The 22,558-nt window shown below is 61.1% G+C and overlaps 3 protein-coding genes across 6 annotated transcripts; 1 reads left to right on the top strand and 2 right to left on the bottom strand.

The window, feature by feature from the left end:
- RITA1 (RBPJ interacting and tubulin associated 1) lies at nt 1-2,804 on the bottom strand. Of its 3 annotated transcripts, none has more exons than XM_075533579.1 (4): nt 2,749-2,804; nt 2,175-2,304; nt 1,211-1,549; nt 1-905 (listed from the first exon to the last, which is right to left on the bottom strand). In XM_075533579.1, the coding sequence occupies exons 3-4, from the start codon at nt 1,510-1,512 to the stop codon at nt 392-394; spliced, it is 816 nt and encodes a 271-aa protein (XP_075389694.1). In that variant the 5' UTR covers nt 1,513-1,549; nt 2,175-2,304; nt 2,749-2,804; the 3' UTR covers nt 1-391. The 3 variants fall into 3 exon arrangements, with proteins under 3 accessions (XP_075389694.1, XP_075389695.1, XP_075389693.1); XM_075533580.1 differs by lacking the exon at nt 2,749-2,804 and adding an exon at nt 2,417-2,739; XM_075533578.1 differs by lacking the exon at nt 2,749-2,804 and having other exon boundaries at nt 2,175-2,739.
- A 241-nt stretch (nt 2,805-3,045) lies between these two features.
- DDX54 (DEAD-box helicase 54) lies at nt 3,046-16,367 on the top strand. Of its 2 annotated transcripts, none has more exons than XM_075533576.1 (20): nt 3,046-3,238; nt 4,770-4,899; nt 6,236-6,306; nt 6,603-6,791; nt 6,883-6,932; nt 8,088-8,129; nt 8,275-8,370; nt 8,855-8,976; nt 9,068-9,129; nt 9,219-9,350; nt 10,585-10,795; nt 11,747-11,881; nt 12,687-12,920; nt 13,029-13,102; nt 13,530-13,742; nt 13,987-14,132; nt 14,216-14,326; nt 14,524-14,628; nt 14,751-14,863; nt 15,900-16,367. In XM_075533576.1, exons 1-20 carry the CDS (start codon nt 3,062-3,064, stop codon nt 16,127-16,129), a joined length of 2,643 nt encoding a protein of 880 aa, XP_075389691.1. In that variant the 5' UTR covers nt 3,046-3,061; the 3' UTR covers nt 16,130-16,367. The 2 variants fall into 2 exon arrangements, with proteins under 2 accessions (XP_075389691.1, XP_075389692.1); XM_075533577.1 differs by having other exon boundaries at nt 12,690-12,920.
- Nucleotides 16,368-17,272: 905 nt separating this feature from the next.
- Nucleotides 17,273-20,999, bottom strand: CFAP73 (cilia and flagella associated protein 73). Its single transcript, XM_075534657.1, has 7 exons — nt 20,944-20,999; nt 20,500-20,605; nt 20,063-20,167; nt 19,483-19,683; nt 18,633-18,854; nt 18,206-18,364; nt 17,273-17,335 (listed from the first exon to the last, which is right to left on the bottom strand). Exons 1-7 carry the CDS (start codon nt 20,997-20,999, stop codon nt 17,273-17,275), a joined length of 912 nt encoding a protein of 303 aa, XP_075390772.1.
- Between the last annotated feature and the right edge of the window lie 1,559 nt (nt 21,000-22,558).

Here is a 22,558-nt window from a genome sequence, read left to right on the forward strand (position 1 = left end):
ATGGTTTTAACATTTATTACACAGGGAAAATACATGGCCACCCCGCCCTCCCCCCATGCCCTCCTCCAAGAGCCAGCCTTGAGGCTCCCAGGTCTCCATGGTCAGTGTCGGGGAGCCTCAGGGCCTCCCCACTGAGCCAGTTGGCACTTGGTCTGTTTGTTCTCCTTCGCAGCCTAAGGTGGGAGGCATTGGGTTGGCACTGCCACAGAGCAGCAAGGCTGAAATGGGGGGTGGGGGTGGGGGGACTCTTGGTGCTCTCTCAGTCCATGTCAGGGAACCTACGAAGCAGGAAGCCACTGCAGCCTGCCAGCAGAGGGGTGATGGCACTGGGCCCCCTGCTCCCCCACACCGCCCCTTCCCTGGGGCAAACCCAATGCCAGGACCAAAGACCTCATTTCCAAGGGGGCTTTGGTTTCTGGGGGGCCCCACCTCGTCGGGGGGTGGCTGGCACTGACATGCCAATGCAGGGAACCCTGGGGGTCAGGGGGCTCCGGGAGGTCACCCTGGACAGGGGAGGCCTGGGGTCCTGAGGCCCACTGGCATGGGGGGCACTGGTGGGTGGGCAAGAGGTACTGGGAACAGTCAGGTGGGTGAGGGACCGGGAACGTGCCCGTCGCACTGGCTCCATAGCTCCAAACCCAGCCAAGGGTGGCTTACGGGAGTCTGCTGCCGCCACCGTAACACCAGGATGGGCCGTGGCGGGGCTGGCTGGGTGGACGGCCCGAAGAGGGGTCTCCCTGGGCCGGGGCGTGTGGCTGCCCCTGGGAGTGGTGGGGGGTGTCCAGAAGAGGGCCTGGAGCTTGGCAGCATCACCTTTGACCATCCACGGGGCCTCCCAGGCGGCGCCCTCGGTCCGGGAGCCAAATAGAGACTCATCACAGTAAGACGGAGTGTGGCCGACCAGCCTGGCAGAGGGCAGAGAGAGGCCCCTGGCACCTTAGCCACCCGGCATGGCAACCCTTGCTGCCCAGCCTAGTATGCCCCTCCCCACCCCATCCCCCTGTAACCTACCCCAAGTCCCAGGTCTATGCCACTATGATCTCTGGGAGAAGTCCAGTACTGGGACCAGGAACATCCTTCTCAAAGGGGCTTTGGTTTCTGGGGGGCCCATCTCATCAGGGGCCCTTGGAAGATCTGCTAGTCAGGTCCCACAGAGGCGAGCTACAGGTGACTGAAGTGAGTGCTGGGCCCAGCCCCCCACCCCAGCTACCTGTATTTGTTGTTTTTCCTTGGTGTGAGCGTTGGGGTGCTGCCCCTGGGTGGGGTGCTCTCGCAGCTCTTATTAGCGTCCAAGGTCTGAGACACCCTTCCACTCGGCCTCCCGGCTCCGTTGGCCTTTCCCACCCATGGCGGGTCGAAGTCCGGTGGGCTGGGCCGGGTCCCCACAGGGCTACCAAACAGCGTCTCATCCACAAAGGACGCCCTGGCCTTGAGCCGCTGGCCACCCCGGCAGCTGTGCTGACGGTGGACGGTCTGCATCCTGCTGACGGCCAGCACTGGGGGGGCCCTCATGGCTCACAGTGGGCGGGCTCTGTCTGCCAGTCCCTGCCTGGGAGAGGGGATGGCATCGGGTCACCATGAGGTCCACAGCAGTAGCTCCCTCCCCCACAGACTCCCCTGACTGGGTCTCTCAGGGCTGCCAACCCCAGGCCAATTTGTTGCTGTGCTTCTAAATGTTATAATGATGGTGTGTGTGTATGAGAGAGTGAGTGAGTGAGTGAGAGAGAGAGAGAGTTAACTGAATGAAGGGGCCGTTTGCCTGCAGACAGCTGAGTGGTCAGAAAGTCTTTACGTAAGGGCAGAGCTGCTAACAGCAAGGACAGCAGCGTGGAACCACTCCTTGGGGAAAAGATGAGGCTCTCTGCTCCGGGAAAAACTGAGAACGTCTTGGAAACTCACTCAGGCAGTTCTACGCCATCCAAAGGGACTGCTATGAGTCAGCATCGATTCGGTGGCAGGGAGTTTTATTTGGGCAGGATGGAAAAGAGGAAGGCATGAAGAGGTCATGTTCAGGTGGAACCTGGGCAGGAGGGTATGACAGGGAGCCTGCCCCCACTCCCACCCCTGCAGCCTGTGTCTACTTCCAAGGGCAGGGACTGGCAGGCGGATGTATATACATATATATTAAAGGTGGGTGGGAAAAAAAATAAAGGTGGGTGAATGAGCGAGCTTACCTCCTGCAAAGTGGTAGACAAGCATCCTCTCATTTAATCTCCCCAACAGCCCCATAAAGTAGCTTTGATTCTGTCCACTTCACAGACGTCACCATCCAGGCGCTAAGGGAGGTCACGGTGTGGGCCACGCCTAGGGAGTGGTGGAAAGAGAATTTGCGCATTGGATGAGATGACAGGGAGCCCTGGGTGGCGCGAAAGTGGTTTGCCCCCGACGACGGAAAAGTTGGCAGTGTTAAACCCACGCAGCTGCGCCGCAAAGGGAAGGATTGGTGATCTGCTTCCGTAGAGATGACAGCCAAGGCTTTCCAACGGTGCAGTTCCACCCTGTGGACACACGGGGTCGCCACGAATCCGAACCCACGGAATCCCTTTTGGTTTGTTTTTCTGACCCGAGAGCCTGTGCGTGCAACCAGGTCTCCGCGTTCTGGGGGTCTCTCGGCTGGCGATCAGCCTCTAGCCCCCGTCTCGCGCGCTGCCTCCCCACGGGGTGCCCGGTGCTCGAGTGACCGCAGTGGGTCCACCGTGCAGAACCCGGAGCCCGGTTGCCCCCGGTCCGGAGCGCAACCTCACTCACCCGGGGCCACCGGGCCCTAGCGACGTGCTCTCGGCGCGCGCACCCAACAACGCGCCCCGCGCAGTGGGCGGAGCGGGTGCGGGCGGAACTATTCCTGCCCGGGGGGGTGGGTAGGAACTCCGTCCCTGACCCTGGGGACCTACCACAGCGGGAGCAGGTGACCCCGCGGCCAGCCAGGAGTGGGCGTACCTGGCACTGCGGGCGGGGACGAGGGCGCAGGCGGAGCGCGCAGACCGGTCCTCCCCGCAGGTGCGCGGTTGGTACGGCCCGCAGGCCCCGCCCATTCCGTCTCCGGCCCCGCCCCCTGGTCCGCATGGCGGCTGGCTCGCGCCCCGCGGCCGGACCCCGGTCCCGATCGGCCATGGCCCAGTGGAAGAAGAAGAAGAAGGGGTTCCGCAAACGCCGGGGCGCACCCCCCCAGGCCCGCGGCAGCGACTCGGAGGACGGCGAGTTTGAGGTCCAGGCGGAAGATGACTCCCGGGCACGGAAGGTGGGACACGGGGCTGGGACACGCGTCGCATCCCGGCCCGTCTGGGTCCGTGCGTCCGGGGCTGCTGCGCTGCGACCTCGGAGCCACTCGCTGCGGCGTGGGCACGGCTGAGGGTGCGGGTGGAGCCCGCGGCCGGCCTGCCGCTCTGGGCATGTGATTTGGGGCCCGTCACTCCCGTCTGAAAGGTTCAGAAGGTGGGGGGACCCCTGACTTCTGGGTCGGTGCCTGTGGGCCTCGCGGGGCGGGCTTCTGCTCGGGGACTCGCTCCTCATTGGCTCTCTGCTCCAAAGGGGCGAGTCCTAGCGTCCACTCGTCCAATGAAAATTGCGTCCGGGTGAATCGCTGGCGGAGTTCGGGGGGATTCTTGCGAGGATGCTTTAAAGGACCAGAGCTGAGAGAGGGACACCCTCCGGCCGCCTGGGAAACGAGTAATAAGTTAAACGTGGACGTGTGTTGAGCGCTAACTACTGCCAGGTCCCCTGCTGAGAGCTGTGCCCGCCTCATCGTTGGATTCAGCCAAGTGCTGGTACCCCTATTCTCCTGATGAGACTGAGGTCATTCAATCATTGCCACCGAGTGCATCCCAACCCATAGGAGCCTATAGGACAGCGTAGAACTGCCCCTGCCTGCCTCCCAGGCCGTCACTCCATGGGAGCAGGAAGTGCCATGCGGACCACTGGGCTTAACCCTTAACCACCAGGCCACCAGGGTTCCCAGACTGAGGCCCAGAAGGGAGCCTGACCATGCCACTTGTGAGTGGCATGCTGTTGTAGATAGAGACCAGATGAGACTTTACAACAACGCTGTGTACCCACCCTGGCCTCGGTAGGCACCCGACACACGTTTGAAAATGTGGAGACGCTGCAAGCAGGCAGAAGTACTGGTACTTGCCGGAGAGGGGGGACAGACATACGTAGTGGTTCAGACCCCTCTGTTGAGCTCTGCTGGATGTGGACGTTGACGGTGGTGGGGAGATGAGGTTTTCAGCGCCTGTAAAGATTGACAGCCTCGGAAACGCACAGGGGTCCTTCTGCTGGGCCCTGTAGGGTCCCCAGAAATTGGGATTGATGGGGTGTGGCAGTGAGTTCCTCTAGGTCTGAGAAGGCTCCCCGAGGCGGTGTCCTGTTTGGACTTGGCTTGAAGGGTGGGTTGAAGCCAGGGTGGGGAGGGAGAGGCAGGCCAGGGTGGGGGTAGACCGAGGAGTAGGGAGGGAGGTTGTCCTTGGGCTCAGGAGACCTTGGGACAAGTTGTATCGCACACACAGTAGGTGCTTTGATTGATCCCTTAGAGTTTTCAATTTTGAGACTGGTGAATGACAGGCGAGGATGGAGATGATGGAGATGATGATGATGCTCCAGCTGTGCTTCTGAGTCTCTGGCCTCCCTGGCCCAGTCCTGGGAGAGTCGGCGCTCGGAAAAGTCACATGATCTCTGAGGAGAGGCACTGTTTGGATGGGGGAGAGACCCGCTACAGGCCAGCTCTTCTGCTGCCCCCAGAGGTCTGACTTTCCCTCTCCTTTTGTCCCTCTCAGCTGGGCCCAGGCCGGCCCCTGCCCGCCTTCCCCACCTCAGAGTGCGCCTCGGATGTGGAGCCAGACACCCGGGAGATGGTTCGAGCGCAGAACAAGAAGAAGAAGAAATCCGGAGGCTTCCAGTCCATGGGTGGGTGAGCTGGCCACCCGAGGGCCTGGGGGCAGCAGTGACAACGGTTCATCATACCCTCTGCTCTTGATTACCGCTGTCTGCCCTGGGCCCAGCATGTGGGGGTGGTCGGCAGGCAGAGGTAGCTGATGTGATTATTCAGGGCAGGGGCTGCCCAACTCATAGAGATCAGTTAGAACAGGGCTCAGAAAGGGCGACGCTGGTGCAGGAACAGGCAAAGACATTTGGGGAATGACGGCATGCCGGAACAACAAACAGTATTCCAGACCAGGGGACCAGGCGGACTAGCTGGGCATTGACGTCGGGATGCCTGGCTACCTCTTGGGGGATAAACTGTTTCGGCTTTAATGTTCTCAACATTCTACTGCCACGGTAGTATGTAAGTGGGTGCCACTGTGTCCCATAAAAGTGATTTAAAAAACAAAGCCAGGGTGGAGGGGACACAAGCTGATACCAAGGGCCCAGCCGCTTTGAAAAGGTTGATGGCAACCTATGTACACAATGAAGGTATGGATTGTTTTAAGAGCTGTAGGAGCCCCCAGTAAAATGATTTTTAAAACCCCCCACCACAACAAAACCAGACCGAAGGCATCGGATTTAGCCCTAAGGGCCAGGCTTGAAGTGCATGAGCAGAGTCTGGGAAATCTCCCGGAGCCGATGAGACTCGGCAGGGGCTTCCTCCCCACCCCAGTGTGGCCTCTCCGGCCCCACTTGCCATCTTAAGTAGTCTCAGAGAGAGCTGACGCTGGGCGGGCACTATGGAAAAGAGCCACGGTGGCTGAGTGGTTATGTGTTGGGCCGCTCACTGTAAGGTCCACAGTTCAAAACCACCACCTGCTCCATGTGAGAGGTGGGGGGTGGGGGGGGGCTTTCTGCTCCAGTAAAGAGTCGCAGCCTCGGAGACTCACAGGGGCAGCCCGACCCTCTCCTGTAGGGTGACAATGAGCCGGCATCGACAGGATGGCAGAGAGTATGTTTTCTAATTCAGTTCCATGGGAGGGAGCCCTGGTGGCATGGTGGGGCATGTGTTGCGCTGCTAACCACAGGGCTAGCGGTTCGAATCCATCGGCCTCTCTGTGGGAGCCAGATGAGGCTTTCTGCAGTTGTAGACTGACAGCCTCGGAAACCCACAGGGGCAATTTGCGCCTTGCAGGGTCGCCGTGAGTCGGAATAGATTGGATGGCAGTGGGTTAGGAGCGGCCGCAAACTCATGACTCACAGCCAATCCTCGAAGCCCCTTGAGGACCCTTAGGTGCAGAGAGGCCCAGCTGCTTGAGTGGCCCCTTGGGATTAGAACTTGGGTCTGCCGAGGCTGACTGCCCCCTTGTCTCCCCAGGCTTGAGCTACCCAGTGTTCAAAGGCATCATGAAGAAGGGGTACAAGGTGCCAACGCCCATCCAGAGGAAGGTACGGTGGGCTCAGTCTGTGCAAGGGACTGCTGCCTCAGCGTTTGCCCCATTTACCATGTTCCTTGGCTAAAGTCCGGCCAGAGAGGACACTGGGCCCAGCACGGTAGAGGCTGGAACCTGGCCTTTACCCAGAAGCCTCTGGAGGCTGCCCAGGAAGCTTGAGGCACCCTATTCTCCCACCACCCCACCCCCAAGGCCACTGGCTGCAGGAGCTCAGAGCTGAGTGGCTGGCCACACTCCCTGGGGTCTCGTGGCCGGGAGCTGGAGTTGACCCCTGCCCTCATCCCTCCGCAGACCATCCCGATGATCCTGGACGGCAAGGACGTGGTGGCCATGGCCCGCACAGGCAGCGGCAAGACAGCCTGCTTCCTCATCCCCATGTTTGAGCGGCTCAAGGCCCACAGTGCCCAGACCGGGGCCCGTGCCCTCATCCTCTCGCCAACCCGCGAGCTGGCCCTGCAGACCATGAAGTTCACCAAGGAGGTGGGGGTGTGGGTGCCGGGCTAATGGGTTGGTGGGGGGAATAGGGAGTTGTCCTCTCCCCCTTAACACTGTCTCTCTCCTCTTTCCATAGCTGGGCAAGTTTACAGGCCTTAAGACAGCCCTGATCCTCGGCGGGGACAAGTAAGAACCCCCTGCTCCCAGCCACCCTGTGTCCCTGGGCATGGGGGTGGGGAATCACGTGATCACAGCAGCCAGTGAAATGTAGAAATGGCAGCGACGTGCGACCGCACAGGGGCCACACATGCACTGCTACTCAGCCCTATGCTGGGAAGTGAACCAGCAAGGTGCTTCAAAACCCACTCCCTGCCACCGAGTCGATGCCAACTTGTAATGACCCAATAGGTCCCGGTAGAACTGCCCCCTCCGGGTTTCCTATACCAGGGTCGGGTTGGAGGACAACTTTGGGGAGCAATCCAGTTGTTGGAGGGCTTCGTAGAAGTCTTTGTGCCCCTGCAGATCCCAAGTCCGGCCCGGGGCGTGGCTGTTTTAATATGCCCGGTTGTGGAGGCAGTGCTTGGTCGGGCTCAGATTTGTGTGGGTTTTCCTCACAGATGCACACATGGGGCAGGCGATGGGCCCAGGGCCACGCAGTGGTTGGACCGAGCTCAGGACCCAGGCTCTTGCCCCTTGTCACCACCTCCTGGCTCGTTTCTGGCCGCTGCAGGATTGTTTTCTGAGGGTGTTTGGGAGGAGCACTGCCCTTGTGTAACGGGTGTGGCCAGAGTTAAACACAAGCACCTGGGGACAAGAAAGGAGCCCCCACCCCCCCCTCCCTCCAGCACAGTGCTGCCCTGAAAGCATCAGGCTGCTAACTGGAAAGTCGTCCCTTTGACCCCACCAACCGCAAGGAAGGAGGCAAATGAGGCTATCTGCTCACGTAAACACTCACAACCTTGAAAGGCCCCCCGTATAGGGTCTCTGAGAGTCAGAATCAACTCTGGCAGTGGGTTTAGTGTTTCCGTTGGTGCCTAGTGCTGCGGGACGCTGGGTGCTCGGCGGAGCCAGCAGTTCCAGGGTTTGTTGCCAGGGGGTGCTGTGGCTCGAGTCGAGTGGGAGTGGTGGTTTTTACAGCCGAGCCCAAGTCTCTTTTGTAACCAGTTATTTTGTATGGCTCAATTTGCCAAGGCAATGCCTTTGCCTTATATCTCAGCAATAGCCTTTCCGCTACCTGAAGCCTAGAGTCTCCCTTCGTGGGGATGGCTGTCGCATGGTTTATGGGTAGAAATAGCCTAAAGATCATCGTGCAGCGAAACGAACACCCCCTCTCCTCCCTAGAATGGAAGATCAGTTTGCAGCCCTGCACGAAAATCCTGACATGTGAGTTTGTGGACTGAGGGTGATGTGTGAGGGTGGGGGTGGGGCGTGTCCCCTACCCCAGATGGCCAAGAGCCAGGTGGCAAGAGGAGGAGGAGGGTTGGTGGCCCCGACCCAGGGCTCAGTTGGTCTGCATATCCCCTTCCAGAATCATCGCGACCCCTGGGCGGCTGATGCACGTGGCTGTGGAGATGAACCTGAAGCTCCAGAGCGTGGAGTACGTGGTGTTTGATGAGGCCGACAGGTAGGGCTGCAGACATACCTGGGCCCCGGCGTCGGTGTTGGTTCTGAGGCTGGGAAAGCACAGGGGATCGGGCCAGCCTAGGGGAAGCAGCCCTAAGAGCCACGTATATAGAGCAAGCTACTCCTTCGCAATTCTGTGAGCCTGGGCTGGTCTCTGGAGGTACCTGAGCTTCAGTTGTTGCAGCTAGAGAAGACGGGTGCGCATTCACCCGTCCTTCACCGGGCCACTGGGAAGGGTGAATGAGTCAGGAGTGTGGAGGACCGTGAGGACCGTTAGCGTTTATTGGGGTGCAAACTTGTGGGAGAGAGCTAAGCCAACGGACCCGAGGTTTCTGGGTTCCCTTTGCTCAGGAGGAGGCCGGAGTGGGGATGCCAGGTGAACCACTTGTCCAGAACTTGGGGCAGCAATAGGTGGGCGTGGCCCTACTGGGTGGAGCGGTGGCAACCCCTCCCCTGACCCCTGACCTCCCCCTTCCCTCCCCCAGACTCTTCGAGATGGGCTTCGCTGAGCAGCTGCAGGAGATCATCAGCCGCCTCCCCGGGGGCCAGCAGACCGTGCTGTTCTCAGCCACACTGCCCAAACTGCTGGTGGAGTTTGCCCGCGCAGGTTAGTGAGCAGGGGGCGTGCGTGTGTGCGTGCAGGAGGGGCAGATGCTTGTCCCTCTGCCGCCCTCACTGAGCGGAGCCTCCTCCCACAGGCCTCACGGAGCCCTCGCTCATCCGCCTGGACGTGGACGCCAAACTAAACGAGCAGCTCAAGGTGAGGTTCCTCCAGCCACCACCCTCAACCTCCCCACCTGGCAGAAGCCAGGCCCCACAGGCCAACCAGCCCGTGCCCTCTGCCCCCAGACCACCTTCCTCCACGTGCGCGAGGACACCAAGCCCGCCGTGCTGCTCCACCTGCTGCGCAACGTGGTACGACCCCAGGACCAGACCGTGGTGTTCGTGGCCACAAAGCACCACGCCGAGTACCTCACAGAGGTGAGCAGAGGGCCCATCCCACCTGCGGCCCCGCAATAGGGGCTGCAGTTCCATGTGCCACCACCCGGGGGCAGCACCAGACTGGAAACCACCCTGAGGGTGCTTCTCAGGTGCTGTGTGATTTGGTTTGGGTTTCCCCCCACTTTTTAAACATCCCAAAGGTTTGTGTCAGCCCGGCATCGAGCAAGGCCATTGGGCAGCCCGTGTCCCTAAAAGCCGTGTGCCTTTCCTGTGTCTGTGGCACATTTTGGTGATGCTCACGGCACTCCAGGCTTCTTCACAGCGGCGCAACCCTTTGCGGCTCCGTAAATCCCCACACATGCATGTCCAGGGCTGGTGGCACAGTGGCTACAGCGCTGGGCTGCGGACCAAGGGGTTGGTGGTTCAAGCCCGCCAGCCGCTTCCTCGGGAGAAAGCCGTGGCAGTGGGCATCCGTATGGGCTGTGGGGCAGCAGTGGCCAGGGTGGGCTGGGTGGCAGTGGGCGTGGCTTGGGTTCTACCTGGAAGAAAAGTCTGCCGGGTGATTATGTAAAACCAGCCAACAGAGGTCCTAGGGAGCCCAGGAGCCCTGCTGTCTCATGTGGGCTCGCTGTGGACTGGGCTCACCCCCACAGTGGCTGCCCTGGGCCTGTGAGGACCAGCCGTGCAGACTCCCAGCTCCCCAGAAGGTAGCCGGATGTCTCCCCGGAACCTCCCGGCCTGGCCCAGTCACACCTGGTTCTTATCTGTGGATGCCGTCCCCTGGGCTGCAGTTATTCCGGATACACTTCTCTGTGCAGCTGCTGTCACCCCACCCCACCAGGAGTCAGACCCTGGGGTCCTTCTTAAGGACTAGCTAACACGCCCTGGGTCCCAGGCCCTGTATCAGCTTTCTTAAGCCCCCAGCAGTGGTGTGAGTGAGGGGAGAAGTCTCACTCTCCTCCACCAACCGATGAGGAAACGGAAGCACAGAGAGGGCAAGCAACTTGTTTGTGGCCACACAGCTTGTTAGCGGCAGGGCCTGAGCAGGTCCGGATATGGCTTGTTCTCTGGGGTGTACCTGGTGGGCTCCTCCCACCCTACAGGGAGGTGACAGAACCCCCATTGGTGCTGATGAAGGCCCTGAGCCCGAGTCCCCCAGCTGGACTCCAGCCCCCCTGTCTTATGCACCTGCACCCCCCTCACCGCCACCCCACCAAGGCATTTCTTCTGATCTCTCACCCCTCACCCCCACTGCAATCCCCACCCCATGCAGCTGCTGAAGACCCAGCGGGTGAGCTGCACCCACATCTACAGCGCCCTGGACCAGACGGCCCGAAAGATCAACCTGGCCATGTTCACCCACGGCAAGTGCTCCGCCCTCATTGTGACCGACCTGGCCGCCCGTGGCCTGGACATCCCCCTGCTGGACAATGTCATCAACTACAGCTTCCCAGCCAAGGGCAAGCTCTTCCTGCACCGCGTCGGTATGGGCTGCTCCCATCGAGAGCCGAGGGCACAGGGCTCCACTTGGGGAAGCTGAGGCTGGGAAGGAGAGTCTCTCAGGGGATGCAGGCCCCTTCTGAGTCCAAGGCTCCTCCTTTCCGGGATGACCTGCCAATTTCCTGGGGCAGCCTTTGCACACGCGGGCCCCTGGCCCCGTCTCCCAGACCATTCTACCTGAACCGCTGGGTCTCTGTAGCTCCTCTACCGGATTCTTATACAAAAACCAAACCCACTGCCTTTGGGTCAGTTCTGACACATAGCGCCCCTATAGGACAGGGTAGAACTGCCCCTGTGGGCTTACGAAGGTTGTTCTTCCTTATGGGAGCAGGAAACCTCATCTTTCTCCCTGAGTAGCTGGTGGTTTTGAACCGCAGACCTTGTGGTTAGCCCGACACATAACCCACGGCACGATCGGGGCTCCCAGGTCCCTTAGCAACCATTTAAATGACATTTAGAGTCATGAAGGTCCCTGGGTGGCGCCTGTGGATTGCACGTGATACTGACCCCGAGCTTTATAGTATGAGTTCACCCAGAGGTGCGTCCTACGAAAGGTCTAGACCTACGCACTTGTAACAGTGGCGGCTCAGAAATATCCCACAAGGAGGCGCTCCAGCACCTGGCCTTCTTGAGCCCGGTGGGCGGGCGGGCGGCAAAGCCTCCCACCCTGGGTGGTGGGCCTGGAGGTCACGTCTAATGGGCTGACAGATCTGGTGGGCTGCAGAGCAGGGAACGGTCTAAGTTGCTGCAGCCCGGTGCTTCCTCCTGGGGTGGCCCTGGGAAGGCGCTGCTGAAGATGGGATAGCAATAAGGGCCATGCCTGGTCTGTGGTCTGGCCCGCTTTCCCAGCATGCCCTTTGAGGGCGAGGCCAGCAGCTTGCCGGTCAGTGGGGCATGTTCCTCCTGCTCCTGCTGGCAGTGTCTCCTCCCTGCAGGCCGGGTGGCCCGAGCTGGCAGAAGTGGCACAGCCTACTCCTTGGTGGCCCCAGACGAGGTCCCTTACCTGCTGGACCTGCACCTGTTTCTGGGCCGATCGCTGACCCTCGCCCGCCCCCACGAGGAGCCCCCAGGTGAGTACAGGCTGTGGGCAGGGGTGAAGCTTGCCACCTCCTGATTGGAGGAGGAGGCAAGGGGAGGACGCCTCAGGGCCCTCAGTTTGCTGGTCTCTAACACAGGCTCATGAGACACCTGCCTGTGAGGCGGGAGGAACGCTGGTCGTTGCTCCTCCCCCCCTCTCGCTTTTGTGCGTTACCCGTGATAACAAGCCCAATGCCCAAGGACATTTCGGGGCAATGCAGGCCCTCTGCTCCGAGGCTTGTGGGCACAGGGACGTGCCTGGCATATCGTAAGCCTGTGACTGGACCCCCTGTGTGCTCTGCTGCTCCTGCCTCTGTAAGCCAGCCTCCCTGAGCCTCAGTTTTCTCATCTGAAAGATGGGCATGCCGAGGAGAGACCCAGTGGTGCAGTGCTGGCGTCTGCACACTACTTCTTCCCGGGCTGGCTGACAAATGTATGGGGTTTGGGGCCGCTCCTTGGCTCTGCTTCGCAGCCCCCAAAACAGACATCCCAAGCAGACTCCAGGCTGTGGAGTTGGTTTCAAGTCATACCGACCCCGCGGGACCGAGTGGAGAAGGCCCTGTGGGCTTGTGAGGCCGTCCATCTGGGAAGACACCAATCTTTCTCCTGCGGACAGACGGGCTGGTGGTTTCCAAGGGCATGACCTTGTGGTTAGCATCCCCGCGAGAGGGTAGTCCACACCGCCTCCAGGGAAAGCACCACGGAGAGTGGACAGGCGAGCCACAGGGACGGTGTAAGCAGGGCTCTGCAAAGCAGGTGGCCGGGCCGGGTGGCCTCTGATGGGAACTGTGCGGCCAGCAGGGGCAGCCAGCATGGACGGCGTGCTGGGCCGGGTGCCACAGAGCGTGGTGGACGACGAGGACTGCGGCCTACAGAGCACGCTGGCGGCCTCGCTGGAGCTGCGGGGCCTGAGCCGCGTGGCCGACAACTCTCAGCAGCAGTACGTGCGCTCCAGGCCGGCGCCCTCACCGGAGTCCATCAAGAGGGCCAAGGCGCTGGACCTCACGGCACTGGGCCTGCACCCGCTCTTCAGTAAGTTCTCTCAGGGGGGCTGGCAGGGATGAGGCAGGGCAGGCGGGCAGGTGAACTCGGTGGAATGAGCCCCTCACCTCCTCCCCCACCCCCCACACCCCCCACCAGGCCTGCGCTTTGAGGAGCAAGAGCTGCAGCGGCTGCGGCTGGTAGACAGCATTAAGACGTACCGTTCTCGGGCGGTGAGTGACCGTGCACTGGCTCACAGGAGCCTGGGCCACGGGGCGGCTGGGGGCTCCACCCAGCAGCGTGGTTGTCAGCAGGCACGTACCATCTGTGAATGGGTAGACTGAGGCATGGGGGGGGCACAGGTCCCCAAGGCCTGAGGCACTGGCTTCTGACCTCTTGTCCCCTCGTCTGGTCGTATCCCATGCAAGGAGAGTCTGGTGTCAGGGCTGAGGCCGAAATCGAGCGCTGGCTTCTCTAAGCTGAGTGACCGTGAACGGGTGTGGGTCATCACCTTCTCTGAGCCCCTGCCTCGTGGGTGGAGGTGATGGGGTACCCACTAGTGGAACTGAGAGACCCTGGGGGATCCCAGCGCAGCTGTGAGGGCGGGGCTGGGGAGGTGTGGGAGCGGCTGGAGGTGAAGCAGGTGAGTGTCCCCTGCAGACCATCTTTGAGATCAATGCCTCCAGCCGGGACCCCAGCAGCCAGGTGATGCGCGCCAAGAGGCAGAAGGACCGCAAGGCCATCGCCAGCTTCCAGCGGCAGAGGCTCCAGGGGCAGCAGGAGGGTCCCCGCGCCCCCACCCCTGCCCCCACCCCCACGGGGGAGCAGCCCGAGGAGCAGGAGGAAGAAGAGGACACGGGAGTGGATGTGGAGGTACAGAGCTGCCCCTGGAACTCCAAGGCTGCGGGCTGGTCGGGGTTACTGTACAGGCTGAGGCTGGCCTTGAAGCAGAGCCCGTCGATCGGTTGGACTGGCCAGTCTCTGCTGGCCCGAGAGCAGGTGGGACAATGGGTACCAGGCAGAGAACCCAAGCCCCCAGCGGGCAATGTGAAGCCCCCACTCTGCTGGACTGGGACGGGAGGACGTCCCGGGCGTGACACTGGGCCTTGGTGGCCAGGACGTCTTTACAGAGGTTGTGGGCAGGAAGCGGTCGAGGCAGCCAGGCCCTGATGGGGGTGCCAAGCGGCGGCGGGCAGAGACCCAGCAGCAGGACCCGGACTTCTATGTGCCCTACCGGCCCAAGGACTTCGACAGTGAGCGCGGGTAAGTGGGATGGGGCCTGGTGCTGGGCACGTGGGGCTGGGGGCTTGGAGCTCCCCTGTCACACTCTCCCGCCCTTTCTGCAGCCTGAGCGTGGGCGACAGTGGGGCCTTCGAGCAGCAGGTGGCCGGTGCCGTCCTGGACCTGATGGGCGACGAAGCCCAGAACCTGACGCGGGGCCAGCAGCAGCTCAAGTGGTGAGTGTGCCAGGGCCCCCCACTATCCGGGCCTCCCGGGCCTGTGATCCTCGAGATCACACCAAAGGGTCCCGTCCCCACGAGCAGTGGGGACTTGGTGAGGGCAGAGCACCTCTGAGATGCCAGTGAGAAGGGAGGCTGCCCACGGCCCCCACCCCACCCCTAACCATGCTGCGTGCCCCCCATTCCTCCCGCAGGGACCGGAAGAAGAAGCGGTTCGTGGGGCGCTCTGGGCAGGAGGATAAGAAGAAAATCAAGACAGAGAGCGGGCGCTACATCAGCAGCTCCTACAAGCGGGACCTGTATCCTCAGGGATGGGGGCGGGGCCTGGGCGTTTGGGGGCGGGGCCTGGGCGGTTGGGGCGGGGCCTGAGGGTGGAGTCAGGCCAGCAAGGCTGCTGCCAGCTTCCTGAATGGCCTGCCAGCTACCAAAAGTGGAAGCAGAAGCAGAAGATTGAGGATCGGGACTCGGAGGAGGAGGGGCCCAGTCAGCGGCAAGGCCCCCCGCAGAGAGGCGGGAGGAGGCATCACAGCCAAGGTAAGTGCAGGGCGGGGAGCTAAGGCCCAGAGGGTGCTGTCGCCATTGCTAACAGCCCTTCTCTGTGGGCCCCTCCACCCGCCCGCACCCAAACCCTCAGGCGCCCCTCTCTGCCCTGGCCCTGGGGGCCTCTGCTGGTCTCTGCCTCTGGTCCTGCCCTTTCTCTGGATCCATCTCAGTCTTTCTCTCGGGCCTCTGTCCGTCTTCCTCTCCCCTTCTTGTCTCTCTGCCTGTGCCCTGGTGCGCAGGTGCGCCTCTCCCAGGCAGACCCCGCCTCTCTTGGGCCCTCCCTCCCTCCTCATTCCTGACCTCACATGGCTGCCAGGGAGAATGGCCAGGAGGTGAGGGCAGTTTGGCTGGGGACACCAGTTGCTGCTCTCTGGCCCACCCTGACCGGAAATGTGGGAGCCTGTGGTGGGAGGGCCCGGCTGGCAGAGGGGGTGGAGAAGCAGGACTCAGTGGGGCACCAGGAAGGCTGGTGGCAATTGCTCTCCCAGGAGCTGGAAGAGCAGGTTGGCCTTCCCTGTGTCAGCTATGCTTGTTGTGTGACCTTGGCCCAGGGCCTGCTAACCTAAACGTGATGGGTTCAACCCCCACCCCCACCCCCCCCCCCTCGAGCTGCAAAGAAGAAAGGGGTGACAGCTTCCAGAGAGGTTTAGAGCCCAGGACCTCCAGGGGGCAGTTCTGCCCTACCCTGCAGGCCCCGTGCTCCACATGTAATAGTTCATTCACACACGCCCCGGTAGCTCAGGAGGAGGGTGTTGTTACTCCTAACCCACAGGTGGGGAAACAGAGGTAGGGAACAGTAGGGAAGGGAGGTCCAAGAGGCTGCTATTGGGGTTCGAACCCCGGCAGTCCCAGCTCCAGGCTGCATGCTGTGGTGCTCTCTAGGCAGTCTGGACCCCCAATCTGTGCCTGCCATGTGCTGGCTAGATGCCACTGCCAGGAATGTGGAGCAGCCCGGGGCTTGCTGGGTGTAGGAAATGGGGAGGGGTGGCACAGACCCCCAGGTTGAGCCCTGGGCTCCCCACTGCAGGTGTCTCGCCCCACCCCGTGGGCCCCCCCGCGGGCCGAGTGCGCTCCGAGCTGAAGACCAAGCAGCAGATCCTGAAGCAGCGACGCCGAACCCAGAAGATGCACTTCCTGCAACGCGGGGGCCTCAAGCAGCTCTCAGCCCGCAACCGCCACCGAGCCCGGGAGCTGCAGAGGGGTGCCTTTGGCCGGGGCTCCCACTGCAAGAAGGGCAAGATGAGGAAGAGGATGTAAGGACAGGGACCTGGCCCCACGGGCTCATTGGCACCCACTTCCGGAGTTCCTGCTGCAAGCCTGGGCCTGTGCTGGAGGGCCGGTCCACCAGGGCCCTGAAGGGTGCCTAGGAGTTCGCCAGCAGAGCTGGGCAGGCCATACGCTGAGCTGGTGCTACTTGACGTGGCTGCCGTGGCTCCCATATGTGCCTGTGGCTGGGGACATTGCTGTTTTCCATGTAATAAATCTTGATGGAGCACTTCTGGTGTCCGAGGGGGCTATAGGTGGGGGCATCCCAGCAGGGGATGTGCTCCTTAGCCACAGGTGCTCCTCTTGGGCTGAGTCCTGCCCGCATGCCTGTCTCATAGTGGAGCAAGCTAAGGTGGTTGGCTTGGTGGGGGAGCCTGCAGTTGGGTGGAAACTGGGAGACAGCAGGGTGCACGGTCTTGGGTCTGAGAGCACAGTGCTCCCCTCTGATCAGCCTCTGGACCACCATGCCCCATGGTCATAGCCAACTCTGCCCTCAGCCACGGCTTCCTGAATACCCCCAAGTCCCCCTCCTGTGGGGTCCTGAGAAGGTCAAGGGCAACCTCCAAGGGCTGGGTTGTGAGCCAGCCTGAGACCACAGTGGGGGGCCTTGTGGCCAGACAGCTGCCTGCTTCCGTCTGCATGTACCATGTTCCAAACCACCCGCCAGCCGATTCCAACTCATAGCAACCCTATGAGTTTCTCCCAAGGTTCAAACCACTGACCTTGTGGGTCGCTGACAGCCCCACGAATCACTTATACCATCACCCATGACCCATGCCAGGTTCCAAGCCACTGACTGCAAATTCATTTTTCTAAACCCCTGCCCTGGGATTGGAGGGTTGGTCCCTGCCGTGGTTCACAGATGAGGTGCAGGTGTCAGGCCACATGGTACCTGGGGGGGCTGCAGGGACTAGCATCCCATACAAAGCCCCTCGTTACCACCACTGTGGGCCATGTGTTTTGAGTACTAGCTGCATGCTGAAGCCATTTAAATCCTCAACATGAGCAGGCTAGCCTGGTCCCCCTTTCAGGAGAGGAAGGCAGTTTGGGGAGAGCCAGCAGTGCCCAGGCTCCCCAGGATGTGTGGGCCCCCCTCCTCTTGCTTGGTCCTGCCCTCACCCCTACTCACCGGAGTCACGGTTCAGCCTGGCGGAGGCTGGCCAGCATGCCAGACAGGTCTTGGAAGAACAGCTGTACCTGAGGACCGCAGCTGAAGTCACACCGAGTCAGTCTCCAGCCCACTCCCCACCTCCCAGAGCTGGACAAATGGGTGGGGGCTGGAGACCCCTGTGAAAGGGCCAGCAGTGGGGTTCCCGGTAAACCCCTAGCCAGCAGATGACCACCTTTCTGCTGACTTGCCCACTTTGAACCCAAATGTTGGCATTTTGAGTCTACCAGCCACCCCGTGGGAGGGGCATACCAGCATCCTTAAAGCCTCAGAAGCCCTATGGGGCGGCTGTCCTCTATTCTAAGACGTGCTATGAGTCAGTTTGGCCAAGGCCTATCACAGCAGCCTGAATGACCGCCCCGCTGCCCACACCATGCATTCCTGCCACCCTGGAAGCTGCTCCACCAGTATTTAAACTGTCACCAGGGGTCTCCCTCTGGTGGATAGGATGCAGCAGAGCCGAGAGACTAGGAAGAAAGGCCTGGTGATATGCAAATCAGCGCAAACCCTATGGACCATATCCAGGTTTCGTCCAGCCCCCTGCTCTGGACACGTCCCGGAAGTGAGAGGGTCATGGATCCATTAAAAGCCGGACTGGTTTGAGGCATTGGACGCTGGGAGGAAAGGGAGGGGTGTTTGTGGCATAATGGATGGGGTCTACCAGCACCTGCCGTGCACGGACTGAGAGCAGGCTTCACCGTTTAGGTCATCGTCTGATTCAAATGCAGAACCAAACCTGCAAGCCAGGACTCCCAGGTTCACACCCAGTGGGGTGGGAGATGGGGAGGTCTCCAGCTCTGATCACAGAAGGTAGCCCACCTGGCTGGTGGGATTCCTGGTCCCATGATGTTTCTGACAAGGATGGGGGTGGGGGGGCTGGAGGTGGCCGGGACCCATACCTGCTCCAGCTGCCCCTCAGTGTCCTCCAGGTCCAGGGCAGGTGGCTGCTTCTGATACTGGCACACGATCTGGAACAGGTTCAGCGCCGCCATCCGGGCCCGCCCCAGGAGCAGGGTCTTTTCGGCTGCCGTGTTCTGGATCTGAATCCACTTGGATTCCTAGGGAATGACAAGTGGGCTTCCGGTTGACCGACTGAAGCTCCGAGGACTGGGCTGTATATCCCACTCCGCCCTCGGCCGGATCAGAGGCAGCAGTGCGCTCCGGTTCTGGGGTTCCGGCCTCTTGTGCCCCACAGTGCTTTCCCCCATCTGAACCTGCGCCCTTCGGAGTGCGTCCCCCTCCGCGTCCTCAGTTCTCTTGCCCACTGGCGCTGGCTCACTCTCCGAGTGAGGAGGCTGGGGTCGTCCACCTCCCTGGCAGCCGTACCCAGTGCAGCGTGCGCTCGCGGGCCTCCTCCAGGCGCTGCTGCAGCTGGGCACGCTGCTGGCTGTGCCGCAGCACCTCGTCCTGCCAGGTGTCCCGCAGCCGCTGCAGCTGCGCCCGCGCCGCCTCCAGCTCTGCTAGCCGCTCGCGCTCCGTGCGCTGCAGCGCGGCCTCCATGTCGGCCAGTCCATCGAAGCGCGACACCAGCTCGGGGACCTCCTGGAACTGGGATGGCAGAGGTCAGAGAGGAACTCCCAGGAGCAGTGTCCCCCGCCCCCTGTCCACCTCGGATCACCTGGCCCATACCACTCCCAGCGCTTCCTTGGCCCAACTACAATGAGGGCACCGCAAGCCTGAAGTGGGTATAGCAAGGTCAAGCCAGAGGGTCACCAAGCTCACTCACTACACCTCACTACCTACCTGTGAGTTATAATAAAAAAACAAACCCAAACTCACTGCTCTGGAGTCGAGGCTGACTCGCAGTAACCCCACAGTGGGTTTCCCAGACAGGTAAGCAGAAAGCTCTTGTTTTTCCCACTGATCGCCAGCGATCCCCTTTCCCCACCTGCCTGCCTGTGGGGCTCACTTAGAGGAACTCAGTTTTCTTCTGATCCTCTGGTTTCTCCATCTGTAAACGGAGTTGACAGTCACAGGGCCCGCTCCTGTGGGTAGGCATCCTGGAGCAAGAAGCGTGTCCCTGCCTTACAGGCCTGGCCCAGTACGTGGCTCCAACAATCAGCTCAAACGGAGCAAGTTGTGAGGATGGCGCAGGGGCAGGCAGCTGTGTACCTAGGGTCACTACGAAGTGAACCAGACTGGCTGGCACCTGACTCCTTAACAAGTGCGCCCTCACCTCCGGTAGCTGTTCCAGCACCCGCTCCAACAGCCGCGCGCACGGCGCCAGGCGCTCCAGGCTGCGCTGAAGCCGCGCATGCTCCTGCCGCAGCTCCTCTAGCTGGGCCGCCAGCCGCCGGGCCTCGGCCTCCTGGCGGTCAGCGAGGTGTCGTTCCTCCGCCGCCCGGCTCAGCGCGCGGTGGCGCCGGGCCTCGGAGTCCTGCGGAGAGCACACAGCGGAGATGGAGATGGTGGTGGCCGGGCGCACGGCCTCCACGCCTCCCCAACCACAGCACGCTTGCCAGGAGTGGCAACAAAAACAGGCCCCAGGTTGAATCCAGCCAGGGCCCCTGTGTGAAATGCTGCCAGCTCTGCGTCCATGCGTCCCAACACTTGTACCACTCGGACCAGGGACCTTGACAAAGTCTGCTGAGCGAGGGAATGGAGAGATACAGGAATCCCCCCTGCCATCTTTTGGAAGCCCACTCATAGGCCCAAACCCACTACTTTTTAAGTATGCCACCCGCCTGGTCCTTAGTAGGGTTTGACCTATGACCCTTTTGATGGAGATGGGGAAGTGCATGCGTTCCCCCACCTACCTGCAAGAACTTGTCAAAGCGAAAGAAGGAATCCTTGAGCTCCTGCTCCTTCTGTTCCAGCTGTTTCCGCCTCTGCTGGAGCATGGCCTTCTTGGTATGGAATACCTGCGTGCGACCACAGGGGGCTCTGTCTGTCCGCAGGCGCAGGTGAGTCCAGGGGCCTTCACGGTCACTGCCTGCCTGGTCCAACCCACCCCTGCCCACCACTTTCAGGATGATGTCTTCGTGCCTTTCTGCACCCAGTCCCCCACTCTTCCTTTGTGCTCACCTTAACTGTCCTAGGAGCAAGATCAGCAGCTGCCCAGCGGGAGAAAGATGTGGACACACAGCACCAAGTTTGCCCCTGGCACTTTCCGTATCTCTCCCTCCTCACCGTCCAACTCCCCCCAGCCCCCATTTCCGTCCAGTGTCCCAGTCTCAGGGAGCCGGTGATTCACCTCTTTCTGGGCCTGCAGGGCCCGGTCTGCGTCTGCCAGTTCCTGCTTCTTCTCCAGGAGCCGCAGCACCTGGGGGAAGTGGTTCACCTTCGGCTCTGGAATCTTCCTGCAAGCGGGGAGGAGGCAGCGGGAGATGAGGGAGCTGTCCTCAGACTAGCTCCTTCCTAGGTGTGAATGATTTCATTCTCAGCTGGCTGGCAGCGGGGTGCGGGCCAGGAGCAGGTTGGAGATGCTGGCTCTTGGCCTAGCTGTGCTCCGTAACTTTCTCGGGGTAAACAGGGTTTCTCTCAGACCCTCAATCTCTTCTCTGTGAAGTGGGACAACCATCACTCCATCATGAACTGCCGCCGGAAGCCAGGACTCAGAGGAGGGGATCAGGAGTGGGGTCATCCCCAAGGGCTTCTGCCCCTCCTCTAGCACCTTCTGCTACTATGGACCACTCACCTAGCCAGCTTCTCCTGCAAGGCCAGCCGGAAATACTCCTCCCAGGCCACCGCCATCCTGTCTCCTTCCACTACCGCTTGGGGTTCTGAACAAGCTCAGGAGGGTCTGGGGGCTCCAATGGACCAGGGAGCACCAGCTGGCTCTGCACTCCCAGAAGGCAGCTACAGCAGAGTCCCGCCCTGGTTGCCTGGGCAACCACCAACACAACATTCCATGTCTTGGCTGAGGTAGAGGGAGGGGGCTGTGGGGAAAGGAGCAGGCTCTGCCCTGCTCTGGAAGCCTTAGATGCTGGATCTGGATTGGGGAACAGCAGAGAGGAAAGGGGTCCCTGGGCTGAAAATTCACCTCTGTGCCCCATGTCCCATACAGCAGTGGGCTGTCACTCCCAGGAAAGGCACCCACAGTCTACCTGGGTCCCTAGATTAGTTAGGGCAGATAGAGGCATGCTATCAGTACCACCTGGTAGAGACTAGCATGATAGGGTGGTGATCTGGATCTGGGGAGGGACTCTTTGATGGGGGAGATGGGAAGGAAGGAGCTAATAGAGCTTCTAATTAGAAAATTTAAACAGCCCTGCAGGGGATGGTCTCAGGGGGAAACCAATATCATGGGTTTTCTACTCAGATGGGAGCAGCATGTGCAAAGGCCCAGAGGCAGAGCAGGTGGCCCCTCATTAGCTGGGAACCAAGGCCTATAGACAGGTGTGCAGAATCCAAGGAAAATGGAGCAAGTCAGGGAGCCACAAAAGGGGCCAGGTTTGTGCTATGAGCGACAGGTGACAAACCTGAGGCCCAGAGAGTTAAGTGACTTCCCTGAGGGCACTGCCTGGGAAGTGGTGAGTCCTGGCGTAGGCTCCCACTTGGGCTTGGGACCCTGGGGATATCAGAGGCTCAGGGCTCAGAGGGGAAAGGGTGCCTACTCTTGTCTTGAGAAGACTGGAAGGATGGCAGCGTTGCCATCAGCCCATCTCCCTGACAAGCCTCTCTTTTCAATGCCCTGCATGTGCCCGCCCTGTCCTCTGCTCCGGGCTCTCTTGCCACTAGTGCAGGCCCCTGACAGCCTCTATCCCCAGTGCCTGGGGGTGGGTGGAGGTGGGTGGGTTAAATTAATTGCCAAATGACAGCAGGACACACCTCTCCGCTGGCCTTGCCCTTGGCAGCAAACCCACAGGCTCTGGAAATATCCACTCTCCCCACCCCCCACTTCTCATGCCTCAGCAGCTTCTTCCTCCTTCTCCATTCCAAGGAGGTGGTGGGTGACTGCTCAGGGGAGCAGGGCTGAGCAAGGAGGAAGCGGGGGTTGGGGTGGTGTGTGTGTGTGTGTGTGTGTGTGTGTGTGTGTGTGTGTGTGTGTGTGTGTGTGTAGAGAAACAGATGGACACCAGACTTTCCAGCCCCTGGTGGGAGCACTTACCAGGCCCACACAGGGGCATTTGGAAGCCCAGCCCGTTCCTCCCACCTCTGCCTCCTGTCCCACGTGGCTCCCTGCCCAGAACCTTGCCTGCTCTGCTCGCCACGCCACCACAAATGGGGCTTTGTGCTCCGGGGACAAAGCACAGCTCCTTGGCCCCACCTGGCTCAGGGCCGGCTGCCCTGCCCAGATCTAGGCCTCAGAA

This window comes from Tenrec ecaudatus, chromosome 16 (genome assembly GCF_050624435.1).
Source record: "Tenrec ecaudatus isolate mTenEca1 chromosome 16, mTenEca1.hap1, whole genome shotgun sequence".
In the NCBI taxonomy this organism is placed as follows: domain Eukaryota; kingdom Metazoa; phylum Chordata; class Mammalia; order Afrosoricida; family Tenrecidae; genus Tenrec; species Tenrec ecaudatus.

Coding starts and splice junctions, on each gene's coding strand:
- RITA1 (XM_075533579.1), bottom strand. CDS start 1,512: ATGAGGGCCCCCCCAGTGCTGGCCGTCAGCAGGATGCAGACCGTCCAC. Junction 906..1,210: donor AGGAAAAACAACAAATACAG/GTAGCTGGGGTG, acceptor GCCCTCTGCCAG/GCTGGTCGGCCACACTCCGT.
- CFAP73 (XM_075534657.1), bottom strand. CDS start 20,999: ATGGCGGTGGCCTGGGAGGAGTATTTCCGGCTGGCCTTGCAGGAGAAG. Junction 18,365..18,632: donor GCGAGCGCACGCTGCACTGG/GTACGGCTGCCA, acceptor GTCATTCCCTAG/GAATCCAAGTGGATTCAGAT. Junction 17,336..18,205: donor CTGAGGGGCAGCTGGAGCAG/GTATGGGTCCCG, acceptor TGCGGTCCTCAG/GTACAGCTGTTCTTCCAAGA.
- DDX54 (XM_075533576.1), top strand. CDS start 3,062: ATGGCGGCTGGCTCGCGCCCCGCGGCCGGACCCCGGTCCCGATCGGCC. Junction 4,900..6,235: donor CGGAGGCTTCCAGTCCATGG/GTGGGTGAGCTG, acceptor TTGTCTCCCCAG/GCTTGAGCTACCCAGTGTTC. Junction 12,921..13,028: donor GGGCCTGCACCCGCTCTTCA/GTAAGTTCTCTC, acceptor ACCCCCCACCAG/GCCTGCGCTTTGAGGAGCAA.